Source organism: Letharia lupina (assembly GCF_014066315.1).
Source record: "Letharia lupina isolate WasteWater1 chromosome Unknown contig_23, whole genome shotgun sequence".
Classification (NCBI taxonomy): domain Eukaryota; kingdom Fungi; phylum Ascomycota; class Lecanoromycetes; order Lecanorales; family Parmeliaceae; genus Letharia; species Letharia lupina.
The window spans coordinates 264,591-282,608 of NW_023502992.1; the positions used below are offsets into that span (position 1 = coordinate 264,591).

The 18,018-nt window shown below is 35.3% G+C and overlaps 3 protein-coding genes across 3 annotated transcripts; 2 read left to right on the top strand and 1 right to left on the bottom strand.

Moving 5' to 3' along the window:
- Positions 1-522: 522 nt before the first annotated feature.
- HO133_006105 (uncharacterized protein) lies at positions 523-1,899 on the top strand (the record flags this gene model as incomplete). The annotated part of the gene is made up of 1 exon (XM_037297007.1): positions 523-1,899. The coding sequence occupies one exon, from the start codon at positions 523-525 to the stop codon at positions 1,897-1,899; it is 1,377 nt and encodes a 458-aa protein (XP_037147581.1).
- A 554-nt stretch (positions 1,900-2,453) lies between these two features.
- HO133_006106 (uncharacterized protein) lies at positions 2,454-3,856 on the top strand (the record flags this gene model as incomplete). Its single annotated transcript, XM_037297008.1, has 4 exons — positions 2,454-2,538; positions 2,589-2,856; positions 2,923-3,628; positions 3,710-3,856. The coding sequence occupies 4 exons, from the start codon at positions 2,454-2,456 to the stop codon at positions 3,854-3,856; spliced, it is 1,206 nt and encodes a 401-aa protein (XP_037147582.1).
- An 848-nt stretch (positions 3,857-4,704) lies between these two features.
- HO133_006107 (uncharacterized protein) lies at positions 4,705-5,919 on the bottom strand (the record flags this gene model as incomplete). Its single annotated transcript, XM_037297009.1, has 2 exons — positions 4,705-5,485; positions 5,555-5,919. 2 exons carry the CDS (start codon positions 5,917-5,919, stop codon positions 4,705-4,707), a joined length of 1,146 nt encoding a protein of 381 aa, XP_037147583.1.
- Between the last annotated feature and the right edge of the window lie 12,099 nt (positions 5,920-18,018).

The following is an 18,018-nucleotide window of genomic DNA, read 5'->3' on the forward strand; positions in this document are numbered from 1 at the left end:
TGGTTGGACAGTCTCGCCGCAATGTCGCAATGCGGGGATTAGTTTGGTGCTGAACCGGGAGCGGCTTCGGGCACGCCGCTGGCACCCAGAACTTGTTTCTCGTTAGGGACGACTTTTCGCCTGTCATAGCTCCCGAGGTGGTGTGGCAATTTTCACAGCCCCAGTCTAGGCCCCACGACGCTACCCAGTCCACAGGGTTAAACCCTGCACTGGAGGGTTGCAACTGCGCGAATTTTCTTGAAGCGTCGACAATGGCGCCCTTTGCCGCAATAGGTAGATAACATAGCATGGGAACAAACGTTGACGATCACAAGCTTATTCAACGAAAAGGAAGCCTATTTCCTCAAGTGATAAAGACTTTATGAGTGGATGACTGACATTCCAAGGGACAATTGTACGATGATGGAACCACCGCAGGCCCCAACTCATCATGCTTTGCTCCCAACTCTGCGCAGTCCAACTGTTCCAGGTTGCAAACTGTCCGACGCGAACAATGTCGTTTTTCCAATCTCTCCAATCGACATGCTGATGCCGCGTATGCATGTTCCGAAGCTGCTCTACTTCCCTTCTACAGCTGAACCAGCCGCCATCACATCGAATCTTCGAGCCGCCCTTGCACTCACGCTGAAAAGTATACCGATTATTGCGGGCTCAGTGGCCCCAAGCAAGCAAGAAGGAGTTCAGAAGGGATCTTTGAGCGTCCAGAGGCCATACTTCGAGGCGGAAGACATCCTTTCCAGCAACGATCTGCGTAATGAGTATGATTACGAACAGCTGCGGGCCGCACACTTCCCTTCGGACGAGATAGCATGGGATGCTATCGCACCGAAACAGTTCGGAAAAGCGGCAGACTCCGCACCTGTCATGCTCGCGCAAGCAAACTTCTTGCGCGGCGGGCTGCTTCTGTTTTTCGCTGTCCATCACTGCGTGCTAGATGAGGTGGGCCTGTTCAATGTGATGAAAGTCTGGTCCTCATCTTGTCGAGGGGACGTTGATTTGCATTTTGTCACGCCCCAGTGGTTCGATCGGAGCCCTTTGTTGCAAGGAGCAGGGACTGGGAGACTGGAAGATCACCCGGAGTATGCGCTTGCACCGGAAGGAGAAACGGTGAGGGCAGCTGAAGATCCAAGTGTCTACTTTCCGAGTTCCGAAAATGTGCACTCAGCGATCTTCTTTTTTTCTGATGAGTCACTCAAGCGTTTGAAGATGGTGGCGACAATGTCAGGCCCCAATAATGGAGATGACGGCTCGGCGTGGATCTCAACCAATGATGCCCTCATTGCGCTCTTCTGGTGCTGCATAACGTCCGCTCGAGTGGCCGAGAGTACAAAAGCAACGAGCGAGATCTTCCCCCTGTTTGCGATGGCCGTCAATGGTCGAAGTCAACTTCACCCGCCGGTGGCCCCAGACTACTGTGGCAACGTGGTTCTCATTGCAAAAACACTGTCGAAGGCCGATGACTTACTCTCTCCACAACCTGGATGTCTTGCGAAAGCGGCCTCGCTGGTCAGGAAGGCAGTAAACGTCGTGGACGATGCCTATGTCCGGGATGTAATTCAAATGGTTCGGAACGTTGATGATGTTAGTCGGCTAGCACCTCGCAGGCGACCATCCACTGAGTATAGTCTCGGTTGCAGTACTTGGGCCAGACAACCATACTACAGCCTGGACTGGGGTCGCACAGTAGGCGGCGCTTGTGAGAGGATCAGAAAGCGAAGGCTCCACACAGACGGTCTGTTCCTAATTTTTCCACGCTTACCTAGCACTGAAGGCTTGGATGGAAAGTCGGATGGGAGACAAGGTGGTGTGGAGGTGCAGCTTGGGTTACAGAGCAGTCACCTTCAGATATTGATGAAAAATCCGGTGTTCATGGAATTCGCGCAGTGGCGATGTAGCTAGCGAGTGCGGAAACTTAGACATGGCAAGATCTTGTCCATGTCTCAACAGAAGTTCCAAATTGTAAGCCCATTAATATGGGCATGGAAGATATCCTGAATGTTAGAAGGGACCAAGTACGTTGATTCGAGCGGCGGCATTGGTGCAGGGCTTGCGATAGCATGGCATTGTAGCAGTGCACTCCCAACTCGGATCCACTCGCTATTACAGTGACTCGGGATTGTCAAAAGAACGCTTGTTCTCTTATCCATCCTCGCTGTTATTCACAAGGGAACATCGAGCGAGGGTGGAGCAGGAAGGGAAGCAAATTTCGGGATAAAATCTCAGCCCTATCGGCGGTCGGGAAAACTATTCTTTTAGTGTCTTCACGACTTACATCGGCTCTTTCATTGCATCTCAGTGTGGAGAACAACATTTCACGTTCTACTTACATATATATGTATATGTATATATGAGCAGTTTCTACAGTTGGTCTACACCTCCAATCCCAGACTATACGCTTCTGGCCAACAATCGATGGATTTTATCTTTGTTGATCACTTCCGCAACACCGAAACATGCCTTCGATGGAAGAGCAATTCGAGACAGCATGCGAAGATGGGACAATCCCCGGCGTCATCCTGCTCGCTTCAAACCGCAGTGGTGGACTATCAACGCTGCGTATCTCGGGCCAGCAACTGACGGAACATCAGGTTCATTCCACTACGCCCACGCGTTCGGCGTCCGATCCCTTGATACCCACGAACCGCTCGAAATGAATAACATGCTGTACATAGCTTCCTGCACGAAGTTGATGACCTCAATCGCCGCCATGCAATGCGTTGAGCGCGGTCTTGTAACCCTCGACACTGACGTAGCAGAAATCTTACCCGAGCTTGCGGACCAGGGTATCTTGACTGGATTTGACGAGGCCTCTGGCGAACCAATCCTTAACAAGCGGCAAAATACGATAACTTTACGGTAATCAAGCAGGCCTCGTCTCCTGGTTACACGGAGAACAGGGAAGTTGAGGCTGATGAAAGGCAGCCATCTTCTAACCCACTCCGCCGGCCTTTGCTATTTAATGATGAGTCAGCGCGTCCAGCGCTATCGCAAGCACACCAAGAATTTCAAGATGGCTACCGGTGCGACAGTAGAAGAATGTTGCACCCAGCCTCTCATCTATGAACCCGGCACCAGCTGGCTCTACAGTACCAGCATCGACTGGGCCGGTAAGCTCGTCGAACGTATCACGGCCCAGACGCTGGAGGAGTACATGAAAGCAAACATCTGGCACCCGTTGGGTATTAAGGATATTACATTCTGGCCTGAGCAGCAACACATGAAGCACCGTATGGCGAGCCTGACCGTCCGAGACGAGGAGACCGGAAAAGTAATCCACGACCTGGATGGCGCCAAGATGCCAGGGGGCAAGGACTGTTTCGGCGGCCATGGCGCTTTTGCATCTATGCCCGACTATTTCAAGATTCTCCGCTCTCTACTCCTCGATGATGGAATCATTCTCGAGCGCTCCACGGCAGCGCAGATGTTCCAGCCGCAGTTGACGAAAGAGAGCCAAGAAGCACAGAAACAACTGATGGCGAAGCCGGAGAACACGGCACTCTTTGTGGGAGAATTTCCCAAACGTGTGCCTCTGGATTGGGGCATTGGTGGCATATTGACGAGGGAGGCGGATGAAGGGTGGAGGGGGAAGAATACGCTGATGTGGAGCGGGTTGCCGAATCTGTTCTGGGTACGTTGCTGGCACTTCCCAACTTCCTTTCTTCTCTTCCGAAGTAGCATGGAGAACGACATGACGTTGACCTTGATACAGTTTATCGACCGCGAAGCCGGCCTTTGCGGCTTGTACGGCGGTCAAGTACGGCCGCCTGGCGATGCAAAGGTTGGAAAGATGATCACGCTTTTCGAGAAGACCATGTATGAAAGGCTTGCGGCACACGAAATTAAAGCTAAGATGTGAAGCTCGAAATTAGCCTCGCTAACGGATGTAATAAGATTAGATGAGTCACGACTAGGCAAGCGCTTCTTCAGCTTCCATCCGTTCTAAGGTCTTGCGCTCATTATGTGTGATGCTTTGCCGTACTTAGATGGTCTTCGCAAACTTCCCTCGCTACGCGTGACCAGCTGTCGCTGCATATCGCAAGCACTTCGCAGGAAAGGCTGCTGCAATGTACGCAGAGCTGACCTGAGTACCCGCCCAGCACGCCGCAATAGCCCCAGCTCCCTCACATCTCTTCATCCTCGGCTTAGAGATTCGAGTCCCCATCTACTACCTTAACACCACTTCTTCCCCGCCGTCTCCTTTCCCATGATCACATCGTCCCCCACTCAAGCCTTCGTTCCTCCTTTTCATTCTTCTTCGCTTTCACACCCCGACACCAACTTTATTCCTATCTCTTCAAAACCCTCGAACAACATTCGTTCACTGTCAAAAGACTGCAGTCTCTACACGACTCAAGGGGCGTTATCATCACCGTGTGTTATCTAGATTATGTGATAAGTAGAAAGGAGGCTATGACGTCGAGTCGCTCAAAAAGATACAAGCAGAGAGGACAACACCAAGCGATGAGAGGTCGTGCGGCATTGTTCATCTACACCATACGCCCACGTAAGGTTCACTTACTAGCTTTTTCTGCCTAGTCAGAAAAACATGTTCCAGTGCGGGCCTGGTGTTCTCACACTCTTCGAAGCGCACTACAAGTTCCAAATGAAGCATCACGGAAGCTCAGGAGGCCTACAACGAGGTCAGGCCGCGAAACAAACCGCCGATTGAGCAGCCCGAGGTAGGATGTGGTCCCAGCAGATACTTCACATCTCATGCCCCGGCAACACAATCGCGTCCGCCGGCGGCCCTCCAAACCTCCCCAACAGGCTCTCCAACCCATTCCAACTAACAAAATCAAGCAGTCTATTCATCAAGTTATTGCCCCACGCCGTCTCCGGATTCGCTATCGCCGGCGCCCCGGGCGGCAAACTCTGCGCTGTATCGACGAACGGCCTCATGATACTTTCGTACGCTTCGAAAGCCTTCTCGTAGTCGGTTCCACACCTGGAGATCTCGCCAGCAAGGATGTACGCGCCGACGATAGCGACGGTGGTGCCCATCCCGCTGATAGGAGAGGGACAAAACGCCGCAGCGCCGACTACGCTCATGCGGCCTTTCGACCAGCTGTCGAGCTTAACTTGGGCGTTCGATTGCATGTAAAAGTCATCCGTTGTGTCCATGCCAGCAAGCATACGTGAGGCTTCCCAGCCGGCGTTGGGGAAGATTTCGTGCATCGACTGTTTCTGCTCATTTTGGGAGAGCTTGCTATGGCTCTGGAGCTTCTCCGAGATGCTGATGATGGACAGGAACACTATTGTTTTGCCCGCATTGTTAGGGCGCGTCAGTGTGCAGCGGCGGCCTGGGGCATTGTACCAACGTGCCAAAGTACCGTCGGGGTCTTGGTAGGGGATGCTGAAGTAGGATGTGCACTGGTTCAGAGAGCGTATGCAAATCTTTCCCACGTGGGCAAAGATGAGAGAGCGGGTAGGTGAGCCGAGGCCGTCGCCTGCGACGAGGAGGTCGAATTCTCGTTGGGGCGTGGAGCTGGCCAAAGTGACTTAGATTCTGTTGTCGTTATCGTCGACAGATTTGACATAATCGTCAAAGATATACTCAGCCTCCTCCTTTGTACCGTCATGAAGGATCTTTGCGAGTGTTTCCCTTGAAATCTCAGTGTCTGACGTAAAGCTCTTACCCTTCCCACTGTGATAGACTTCAAACTGCGCTTTCGGACGATTTATGGCATCAACGAAGGCTATACCTTCTTCATTTGTCTTATTCTTGCAGATGATGTCTTCAAGGCCCATGCGCTGTATGACTCCAATACCAGCGCCGCAATTGTCTATGTTTTGCCCTATTGCCCGCAGTACAGGAGCGCGCTCGATGATCGTTACCAGTGCACCGGCACGGGCAAGCCAGAACGCGAGAGTTGGACCGGCGATGCCGGCGCCTGATACTAGCATACGTAGTTTTGACATTTTGGATTCCTGTTAACGATTGGAAGTAGGGAGGGATTGGATGATGAAACACTCTCACAGCAGCTAGTCTCAATACGGGGGCAAATTACCGAATCATACCCCGAAAGTACGAATCCTTACCGAATCATACCCCTAATTACCGAATCATACCCCTACACCAAATCACATTCAAATATGGGGTATGATTCGGTAATTTGCCATTGCTTGGGGTATGATTCGGTAAGTTATCAAAGTGGCCTCAAACTACGAAGGAGATAATCCGCGATCTGGCTTATTCGATCATAGAAATAAGGGAGTTTCTCCGACCGCATTTGATGAGAATTCTATCAGCCTAAAAATATCAGACGAAAGTCGAGTGGGTGAAATTTCGACTAACCTGAGTTACCGCTAGGCTAGAAAGCTATGCCCGGGGTGTCCGCACTTCACGCTGCAGACACCCCTATTTAGGTCCCGTAGGCCCCGTAGGCCCCGCAGGGCCCCCGAAGGAATAATTCCTAACAATACCACTACGCTACGCAACAGGGCGGGGCGGGGTAAGCTTCGGGGTCAGTCCCCGCCCCGAAACCCGCCCCGTTGCGCAGCGTAAATACTGTTGGTTTTGACGGCTTATGGCCATTAGTCACAATATAGCTGAGGGTTACAGCCATATAGCTATGGGCAAATATAGCTATAGGTAATATAGTTATAAGCAATAGTAGCCATAGATAATATAGTTATTAGCAATAGTAGTTATAGATAATATAGCTATAAATAATAGCTATATAGCTATAGCTATAATATATTAGAGTAATTAGTTTATTTAACGTATATATAGAATTAATACGTTTAAAAGATTAAGATATAACTCTTAAAGTAATTCGATTTATTATAGATTATAAGCCGAAATCGAATAACTCGAAAGAACGAATCTCTAGTAATTTAGTAAGCGATTTTTTATATTTATATTAAACTTATATCTACTATATAAAGTTCTTTTCTTATATTCTATCTATCTATATATACGATCTATTTATATAGTATTTATATATAGCTTTAGCCTTAATTATATTAAGTATAGTCTATTATATTATTAATAGATTATAAGCTTAGTTAGCTATTAATCGAGATTTTAATCTTTCGCTATATCTATTTATTATCGCTATAATTTTTTTAAATATTCGAGAATATAGTCGTCTTAAAAATCTCGCTAAAGAATACTTAAGGGTAGAATTATAGTAGATTAGGGAATAAGATCGTTTATTCGCTAAATAGATAGCGTTATTAATTAAGGGTCTTTTTTATTTAAAAGAAAAGAGAAAGAAGAAAGAAGAGGAGAAAGAAGATCTTTTATTCGATTTAGATAATTTATTAATAATTAATTTATTAAAGAAATTAAATAAGAGACTTATTAGTAAATCGTACGTTAAAATGGAAGTTCTAAAGGACTTAAATTATTACCTATAGATCTAGAACTATTAATAATTCCTTGAGAAATAGAGTATCTTTAAAATAGTATTAGAGGAATTATTAATATTTATATAATTTAATAGAGAGCTAGTTAAACGATAAACTATTTTAAATAAATAAATCGCTATACTAATTAGAGATAATATTAATCGAAATTAGAAGAGTTATATCGCCTATCTTATTACTTTTAAATTTATATAAAATAAGCTTTATCGAATCTATAAAATAAGTAATAAAGAACGTCTTTCGATTATATTATAGAAGTTTCTTAGATATATTAAATTAATAAATTAGACGATCGATTAAATAATAGTAAATTTACGAAACTTATAGAACGAAGTTACGAATCTAAATCTAGTTTATATATTATACGATCTCATTATAACGACGATAATTATAAACGCTTATTAGGGGAGTAAGTTCGATATAGCTAAATATAACTTAGAGATTAACGATAATCTCACTATCGAAATAACTATAAAATATCTATGGACCGTAGAGTAAGATAGATAAGTTAAGGATAAAGGCTTATTTATACGTAATGAACGAAAGAATTAGCTAGATCAAAGACCTTTTAGAGATATAAGCAAGATAGAATACTATAGCTATAGAAAAATCGAGTATTACGAGAAAAAGTATTTAAATAAAAAGAATAAAAAGAATAAGAATTATAAAGCGAAGGATTTAAATAAATAAAATTATAAATTAAAGAATTAATTAAAGAGTTTAAAGATATTTAAAGATAGTAAGCGAGAACGCTTAGATCGTATTATAGTAGTAGCGAATAAATTAGATAGCGATAGTAATACTAGCGATATAAGCGATATATATAATTAAAAGAAAGACTTATAAATAGCTAGAGAAAAGCTAGAGTCTATAAATAGTGTACTATTAATAAAGAATTTCTTTATAATAATAGATTTTTCAGGAGATAGTAGCTAGCTAATAGACTTCGAAGCGACTCGCCATATAATATTAAATAAGGAACTATTTATCGACTTATAGCCTTATTCGAAAGAGATAGAATTTGATAATTAAGGCGAGTTAATAGCGATAGATAGAGGAATCATTCGAATTCGTATAGATAACCATATATAAACCATAATAGATACTCTATATATCTTAGAAATAGATGATAATCTACTATCTATTATAGCATTGAATCGAAAGAATTTTAAGGTATAATTCGAAAACCTATATGTTAGAATTATTAATATATTTATAGGCGAGATGGTAGTAAGGGGTTATATAAGGAATAGTCTATATTAGTTAATTAAATCGATATTTAATAGAGTATTCGCTTTGAGAGAGTTGAGATCTCCTAATGAAAGTATATCTATATCTATAAAATAAGGATAAATCGACTATTTTCGACTAATATATTAACGATTAGGCTATATTAAAGCATATCGTCTAAAAGATCTATATCTCTACGTAAGAGATATAGAGGAAATGAAATTATCGAAAGAATTTTAATGTAATATATATAACTCTACGAAAATAGTTTAATAGATTAATAAGAACTCTAGGCTAAAGGAAACAGTATTAGAAGCTAGGATATATGTTGATTTCTAGAAACTATATTCTATAGTTAATATTATAGAGAGTAGTAAGTAGTTTATATTCCTTATCGATAAGACTATTAACTAATTAAATCTCGAGTCTATTATATTAAAGAAATAGATCTATACTTTTATTCTTAGAAATATAATTATAATTAATAAAATAGCTAAAATAAAAGAAGTAATATTAGTTAAAATCGATAATATAGAAAAATATAAGTCAGTCGAGGATACACTTAAGAAACGAGGTATTACTATAAAATTTACGACTATCTATACCTTATACTAAAATAATATCGCAGAACGATTTAATAGAATATTAATTGAATTCATAAGACCTATACTTAGCCAATTAGGCCTACCCATAAACTTCTAATTAGAGACCGCAGTTTATATAAATTATCTGAAAAATAGATTACTACATAATAGCAGAGGGAGTAAATTACTCTACGAACTATGATTTAATAAGAAATCGGACCTAAATTACGAAAAAGTCTTCGATTATCTATACTTAATTTATTTATTAAAAAAGAAATGAGAAATTAAGCTATATATTGTAATCTATTAGAGTATATATATTAATTATTATTTATTCACTCAATATTAGATTTATAACTCTCGAAATAATTAATTTAAATAATCTACGAATATTTATTTTTATAAGAATTATAAGAGAGTTTAATTAATAACTCTAACTTCGTTCTTAATAGTCTATAACTCTATATAAGTAGATATCGCTTTTACTCGCTAAAACGATAATAATCTTAATAACGTCTTTATCTAGAGTAATATTAAGATTGTATCTAGCGACGATAATAATAAGAAGAATTATAAGAGATCTATATCGAATATTATATTATCACCACGAATCGAAGAAATTAAAGATATACGAGATTCTTAAGTAAAGGAAGAAGTTTTTATTAACTTCTTAAAGAATATAAATAATAATAGAGATTTAGAACTAAGTAACTTAAATATATATTAAAGTAAATCGAAATCTTCGTTAAATCTTCGCGAAGTTAAAGAGACTCTTAATATCTTAAATAGTAAGAAAATAATAAATTAAGGAATAATATCTAAGATTAATATTTAATAATCTATTATATCTATATCTACCCCTAACCCTCCTAATCGCATTAAGCGATATTTTATATTTTAAATCGCTATCTCTATATAATAGCCTCGCATTAAAAAGCTAGACTATAATCTTTATAAGTTCTATAATAACTTTAATATAAAGAATAAAGCTAAACTTATAAATATTATAATCGAATTTCTTATCTATTAGAAAGCTATTTATAAATTAAATACTCGCGAATAGAAGTAAGCTATTATTAAGAAAATTATCGCTTTAATTACTAAAGAGATTTGAAAGCTCGCTATTCTATCGATTAATAAACGCCTAATTATATATAAATAGATTTTTAAGATTAAATATAATAGCGATAAAACTATTAATAAATTTAAGATTAGACTCGTTGCTAGAGGATTTACGTAAATAGAAAATATCGACTTTTATAAGACCTTTACCCTCACTTTACAATTTAACTCTTTACGCTTATTTCTATTATATATAATAATAATAAACCTTCTAATAGAATAAATAGATATTAATAATACTTATTTTAATGGCGATCTTTATAAGAAAATCTATATAATTTTATTATTAGACTATTTATTAGTAATTAATACTAAGAATAAAGTATTATTTCTTTAGAAAGGATTATATAATCTTAAATAATTAGCTTATATCTAAAATAAGAAATTTAAGTATACTATTAAGAAAATAGAATTTATAGCTATTATAGCTAATAGCTATATCTTTATTTAAGTATTATTAGAGAAAATAGCTATTATAGCACTCTATATAAATAATTATTTTATTAAAATTAAGCTATAAAGTACTATAAACTATATTAAATATTAAATTTATAAAGAATTTAAGGCTATCGAAGTAGGCTTAATTAATTATATTCTCGATATTTAAGTCTATTATAATTAGAAATTTTATATCTTAACTATTAAATAAGTATAGTATATCGAAAAGATACTTAAAGAATATTTAATAGATTAAACGACTTTTATTTATATCTCTATCGATAAATATAAGTTAATTTAATTAAATTAATTAGAAGAAGAATATACGAACTAGCTATAATATTAAAAGCGAATAAAAAGCTTTATATTTCTTATAACTAGTATATAAATTAATATAGCCTTCGTTATAGAAAAGCTTAATTAATTCTACTATAATTCTATTATCCGCTATATAAATATAGTAAATTAAATACTTAAGTATATATAAGATATTATATCTCTAGAACTACGCTATTAAGAAATAGAAATATTAAAAGAATTCGCGGATTTAGTATATAGTGATAACTAGGAGAATTATAAGTTTATTTATAAATTCGCCTTACTATATAAATAAGTAGTATATTTATAATATAGTCGAAAATAGCGAGAGATAATTATATCTATTATAGAAGCTAAGTATATAACCTTAATAGAAGAAGATAAGATTATTATATAAATTATACGATAATTATAAGAGATTCGTTTTCGAGTATTAGATAAAGATTTTATAATATTACTCGATAATAATAAGAGAGCTATTAGCCTTATAAAGAACCTCGAGTATTATTAAAGAATTAAATATATCGATATTTAGTATTATTATATTTATTAATTAATTAAGAATAAGATAATTACTATAAACTATATATCTATAACTTAAATAATAATAGATATTCTTATTAAATCGCTAAATAAGAAGCTATTTAAATAGTGTAGGAGATTACTAGAGATATATAGCCATTCGATTAATTAGAAGGCTACTATCGAGGAAGTTTAATACTATATAAGACTTAAATTTACTTCTTTAAAATAATCTTACTATACGTAAGGGCTATCACGTATCTTAGAAGAATAAACTAGAGAGCTATATTAAAAGTTTACGTTATTTCTCTACTTTCTCTACTTTCTTTATAGAGATTTTTTCGAAGAGTAATATCAACTATTTACTCTACTATCTCTATCTTCTTAGTAATTAAATAAAGAGAGAGTATTAATTTTAATAACTTATAATTATTAATTACGACTTATAATTATTAGCTATAATATAGCTAAGAATTATAATTATATAGTTATAGATAAATATAGCTATAGATAATATAGCTATAAATAATAGTAGTTATAGGTAACATAGCTATTAATAATAGTAGCTATAGATAATATAGCTATTAGTAATAGTTATATAGTTATAGCTATAATATATTAGAGTAATTAATTTACTTAGCGTATATATAAAACTAATACGCCTAGAAGACTAAGATATAACCTTTAAAGTAATTCGATTTACTATAGGCTATAAGCCGAAATCGAATAACTCGAAAGAACAAATCTCTAGTAATTTGATAAGCGACTTTTTACATTTATATCAGACCCATACTCACTATATAAAGTTCTTTTCTTATATTCTATCTATCTATGTATGCGATCTATTTACATAGCATTCATATATAGCCCTAGCCCTAATTGTATTGGGCATAGCCTATCACATTACCAACAAATACCACCGTTATTCAAGTCGACGATAAGCCTACCGCTACCATTACCTTCATTAAACCCTCTCATATCAGGAAGCTATTATTTTTCAAATCATACCCCAAGCAATGGCAAATTACCGAATCATACCCCATATTTGGGTGAAATTTGGTCTAGGGGTATGATTCAGTAATTAGGGGTATGATTCGGTAAGGATCCATACTTTTGGGGTATGAATTAGTAATTCGCCCCTCAATACGGACCAGGAGAGAATCTCGTTCTCGTACTCGTTCCCAAGGAACTTGGTGCCCTCCATTCAACCTAAGGAACGACAGGGACTGGTAACATTAGGGTTCTTGCCGATATCACTTTGTTAGACTCCTTTTTCCACTGTTCAATGCTCCTCCAAGTGAATCCCATATTCCCTGGACTCATCCTAATCGCAATCCCTAATCTGTACGGCCCACCTGAGCTCAGCATTTCTCCAGGAACATCCGTCAGCTCCAAAGCGCACATCCTCTTCTGGTCCCAGGTATTAAATCCGAGCCTTCTGAAAGGTCGCCAAGATGACTTTTTGAGTCGTGACCTACGATCCATCCGCCCGTAGATAGGTAAGAAGTGGTTCGCGGGACTTGCTCCGTTGGCTGCCTCCGTTGGCTGCCTCCGCGTCTTGTCTCCAGGCTTTGAAAGATGGATCCGTAGAAGGACTGGGCAGGATAGAATTGTGAAATGGTTGGGATTCAAGTGTAGGGGATGTGAGATGCGATGAGGCTTTTTGGATTGGCTGATCCGGGTCGCGCGAGTAGGGAGAGATGTGATTGTCAAGCAAGAACTTTTGAACGCAATACATCTTGTCAATCACCCATGGCTTGAACTTGAAAAGTCATTTCCGCATATCATCTCCGGGATAAGACGTATGGGCATCATAATACTGCAAACGCCATAACGCGCGAGCGACCCGCAATGCTTCTACATAGCTCGCTGGCCCAGTCCGAAGAGGTGTACACATGCGATCCTCAGGCCGAGTCACGAACGGATCGTTATCAAAGTTGTGGCTTGGGTTGACTAGGTGCATGGGTCGTATGGCATTGATACGGTTGATGTAGGTTTCGAAGAAGAAAGTTGTAAGATTGTGTATGCGACATGCCACCCGAAGGAGCTCTCGGACGGATACGAGTGTGGGATCGCATAGAAGCGGATACTAAGTTAGCTCGGCGAGAGAGGTTTTGTAGACTTGCTCCATCATATGGGTCAGGCCAGACTCAGGTACCCCATCGTTTGTCCAGGCCTTTGAAAATGAACCAGAGATAATCAGGATGAGCTCTGCCACGTCTGATGGCAGTGTATCGATCAAAGCCTCTATTATTTCGACCGGGAGCTCTTCGAAGATGCCATTGATGGTAGGTGAGGTTTGTGTAAGATGATCGAGAGATGGGAAATCTGGCACGAGCTTGATGATCATGAGCAGGATTGGAGCCGGGAGTTGCTGGAAAGTGTCATGCATCTTTAAGGAACTATATATCGATCAAGGGCTTAGAGGAGTCTCTCCTAAAACAACTGCCGATTAGGTAGCTGCGAATGTCAAGTGAGGTGGTTCTGACTTCACAGCAACCGAAATTTGGCGGGAAGATTGAATACGCCGTGAGCTGTTGTTATGCACTGGTTCTAAGTAAAAGTTACTGCGCCTGATGGATGCAGAAGCACCAGGATCGTGAAGACAGACCATGTTGTTACAGGTCGAGTGTGTTGTCTTCGATCGTGGGGGCAACTCAGAAATTTGCCCTGAGCGATAACTGCGACGTCGGCTTTACCTCGGGGGGTAGATCTACTACGGTGTTCTGTAATAATTGTGTTAGCAACTCAGCTAAAAAAGCTTGGTCCCGGGGGTGTCTGCGCTTGACAGCCAGACACCCCTATTTGGACCTAAATAGGGCCCCGTAGGGCCTACGTAGGGCCCCCGTGGGGGGCTACTGCTAATAACGCCTCCCCCTCTAGAGGGCTCGTCCTCGAGCTTCGAAGACAGACAGTGCTAAAATCGCAATGTCCCGGGGACTCTTCCCCGAAAGATCCACGATTTTAAGAACAATATACCCTATGCTCCGAGGTTCACTCCCCCGAAGACTTCTAAATGCCCGCCTCATTGCGGGGCTTCAAATTACCTCTGGGGCTTTTTGCCCACGAGGCTACCAAGTGAAAGGCCTTTGGCCCGCCTTCGCATCGGCATAATGTGGAAATGGGGCTATATTCCGAGCCTGTGACCCCGCCTTAGCGCATATAAATCAAATTCAGACCTGTTTTTAGCCGGCCTCGAGGTTTCTTTCCCGGGCGTCTATTTTTTAGGCTTTTTGCCCTGGGGCGTTCTATCCGAAATATCCTTATTGAAATAGAGCTATTCTACCCGAAAATCTCATTTATATAAGGCGTCCTGCCCGAAAGTATTCGGCTTCAGGGCACGCCTTCGGCGTGATTATTACCCGAGCGACCCTCTAAAAAAATCAAGTTTCTAATTTTTGATGAGGGATTCAAGTGTCCTTAAACCCCCGACCCTTAGTAGACTAAGCGTGTTACTCTCGACTATGACTAGTGTCGCTCCGGGGTGGCTATTAGTATAGGCTGATCGACTCGAAAGAAAGCGTAGATACTATTATTAGCAACTCAGCTAAAAAAGCTTAGTTTCGGGGGTGTTTACGCTTGATAGTACGCTGCGTAACGAGGCGAGGGACCTCGACGGGGTTTCGAAGGGGGTTGAGGTCGAGGTGGGGTTTCGAATCGAGGTTTCGAGTTTTCTCGAAATCTCGATCTCGTTTCGACTCGGAGCGAGATTTTAGAATATATCTCGTTATATTATTAACTCTATAATTATAACTTAGCGTTAAAAAATAACTTTTATATAAAAATTTATTATAAGATATTTATTTAGTATATATTTATAATAAATAAAAGATTTTAATTATATTTCTTATAATCTTTTAATTCTAATTATCTTTTTTATTAATATTAATATAAAGTTATTCTAGAATATTCTTAATAATAAAATAATTTTTAGAGATTATATAAGATTAATTATAATTTATTTCTTTTTTATATTCTTTATAATTATTATAATTATTATTAAATATAAATAAACTATATTTATATTATTTATTAAATTTAAATAAATATATTTATAAAAAGAATCTTTATTATTAATTCTTAAACATCGCTACTCTAAAAATCTATTTTTTATATTATTATTTTATTTTACTCTCTTAATCTATTTAATTATATTCTTATCTATTATTTAAATTTAAATTCTTAATCTTATTTTTTTAATAATTTTTAATATCTTATCTTTTTTTATTATTATTATTTAATTATTAATAATTAAAAATCTTAATATATATAATCTTTTTTATATTTTTTTCGCTTATAATATTTATATTAAAAATTTATTAACTCTTAATTTTAATCTTATTAATAAAAAGTATATTAATAATATATTATCTTTTATTCTCTATTCTATTATATTTTTATTATTTTTTTTATTATTATTAATATATTAATATCTAAACAAATTATTAATTTTTTTTTTATCTTTTAATTTCTATATTAAGCTCTTCTTTAATAAAATTTATAAAATAATATATTTTAAGATTTTCTTTAAAGAAATAATAATTAATTATTATTATAGCGAAGAATATTTTAAAATTAAAATATTAATTATTTTAATAAATATTATTAATAATATTAAATATATATTTATTATCTACTTTAATAATTAATAATATTAAGATTATATAAACTATATAATTTAATATTAAAAAATACTTATTAAATTTTTTCTAATATTTAATAATATTTTTAATAAGATAAAATATTATTCGCTATTAATTTAAAGATTAATATTTAAAATAATATTTAGAATAATATTTTATCTTTTAATTTATATTAATTAAACTTATTAAAAAATAATATTAAATTATTATTATTATAAGTATATTTAAATAAATATCTAAGTCTTAAAAACGATTATATCGCTATTTTATAAAATTAATAAGCTAAGATATTATTTAAATAAAATCTTTATTATATTTATTAAAATTCTCTCTAAAAGCGTCTTAATAGAATTTATTTTAATTTATTATCTCTTATTAAGAGTAAAAGATTTTATTTTTTATTTTAAAATCTAATAGTATAGCTTTATTATAGAAATATTTAATAAAAAATTAAATTCGTTTATAATATTTAAAAAGCTTATTCTATACTATATCTAGAGATTTATATATCGCGATTTTTTATAATATATACTTCTTTTTAAATTAATTTTTAATATTCTCTAAATAATTAAAGAGTTTATTATAGATTTTAAAGATTTAATATATAATTAGTTTTTTTATTACGCTAATTAATTATATAAAGATATAAAATAATTTAATAATATTAATTAAATATTTAATTTATAATTATTTTAAATTATTAAATTAAAGATAAAGTATTTAAATTTATAAAAAACTCTTTAAATCTAATTTTAATTAAAAGTATCGTATAAGTATATATAATATAAAGTCTTATCTTATTTTTATATTCTAGAAAACTTTAAGTATTTTAAAATTATTAGATTTTTTTTTAAAAATATTATAGAGTTAATAGATTAACTTAATCTTTTTTTACTTAATTCTTTTCTTCTAAATATTATTAAAAATCTCTTTTTAATATAAATTAAAATTAATAAAAATAGTAATTTTTTAAATTTATAATATAGTATTTAATTAGTAATTAGAATTAATTATAAAGATAATTAAAAATCTTATTTTTACTAATATTAATAAGATATCTAAATTTATCTTTTTTTAAACTTTATTAAAGTTTATCTTCTTATTTTATATATTTTAAAATTTCTTATTTATTAAAATAATTTAAATTTTATTAAATAAATTCTTAATTATTAATTAAATAATATAGATTAAATATAAAAGATAATTAAATATTATTATATTAATATTATATTAAATATTAATTTATAAAATAATATTCTTAAATATCTTATTTAAATATCTTTTTATATTTATAATTATAATTTTATTATTAAAGACGCTATTAATAATAATTATTAAGATTAAATATTTAATTTTATAACTTTCAAACTTTTTCTATATAATAGCGATAAATTTTTTATTAATATAAAAATTTAAAATATATTAAAAAATTAAAAGAACTTTATAGAGATTTTATTTAAGATTAATAAAATACGCGTTAATAATAAAATAATTCTATTTATTTTTAAAAGACTAATTATTATAGAATAAAGAAATTTTAATATTATTTTATAAAAAGATATTTAAAAGTTTAAGACGAATTTCTTAATATTAAGTTAGAATTTTAACTTTTATTATATTAGAATTTAATAATTATATAATAAAATCGAGATAAAGATATAATCTTTATAATTTAATATTATTAATATAATAAAATAAAAGTTATAAAGATATAATAGCTCGAATAAGCTAATTATTCTAATTATCTTAATATATTAAAATTATATATTATTATTAATTTTTAAGATTAA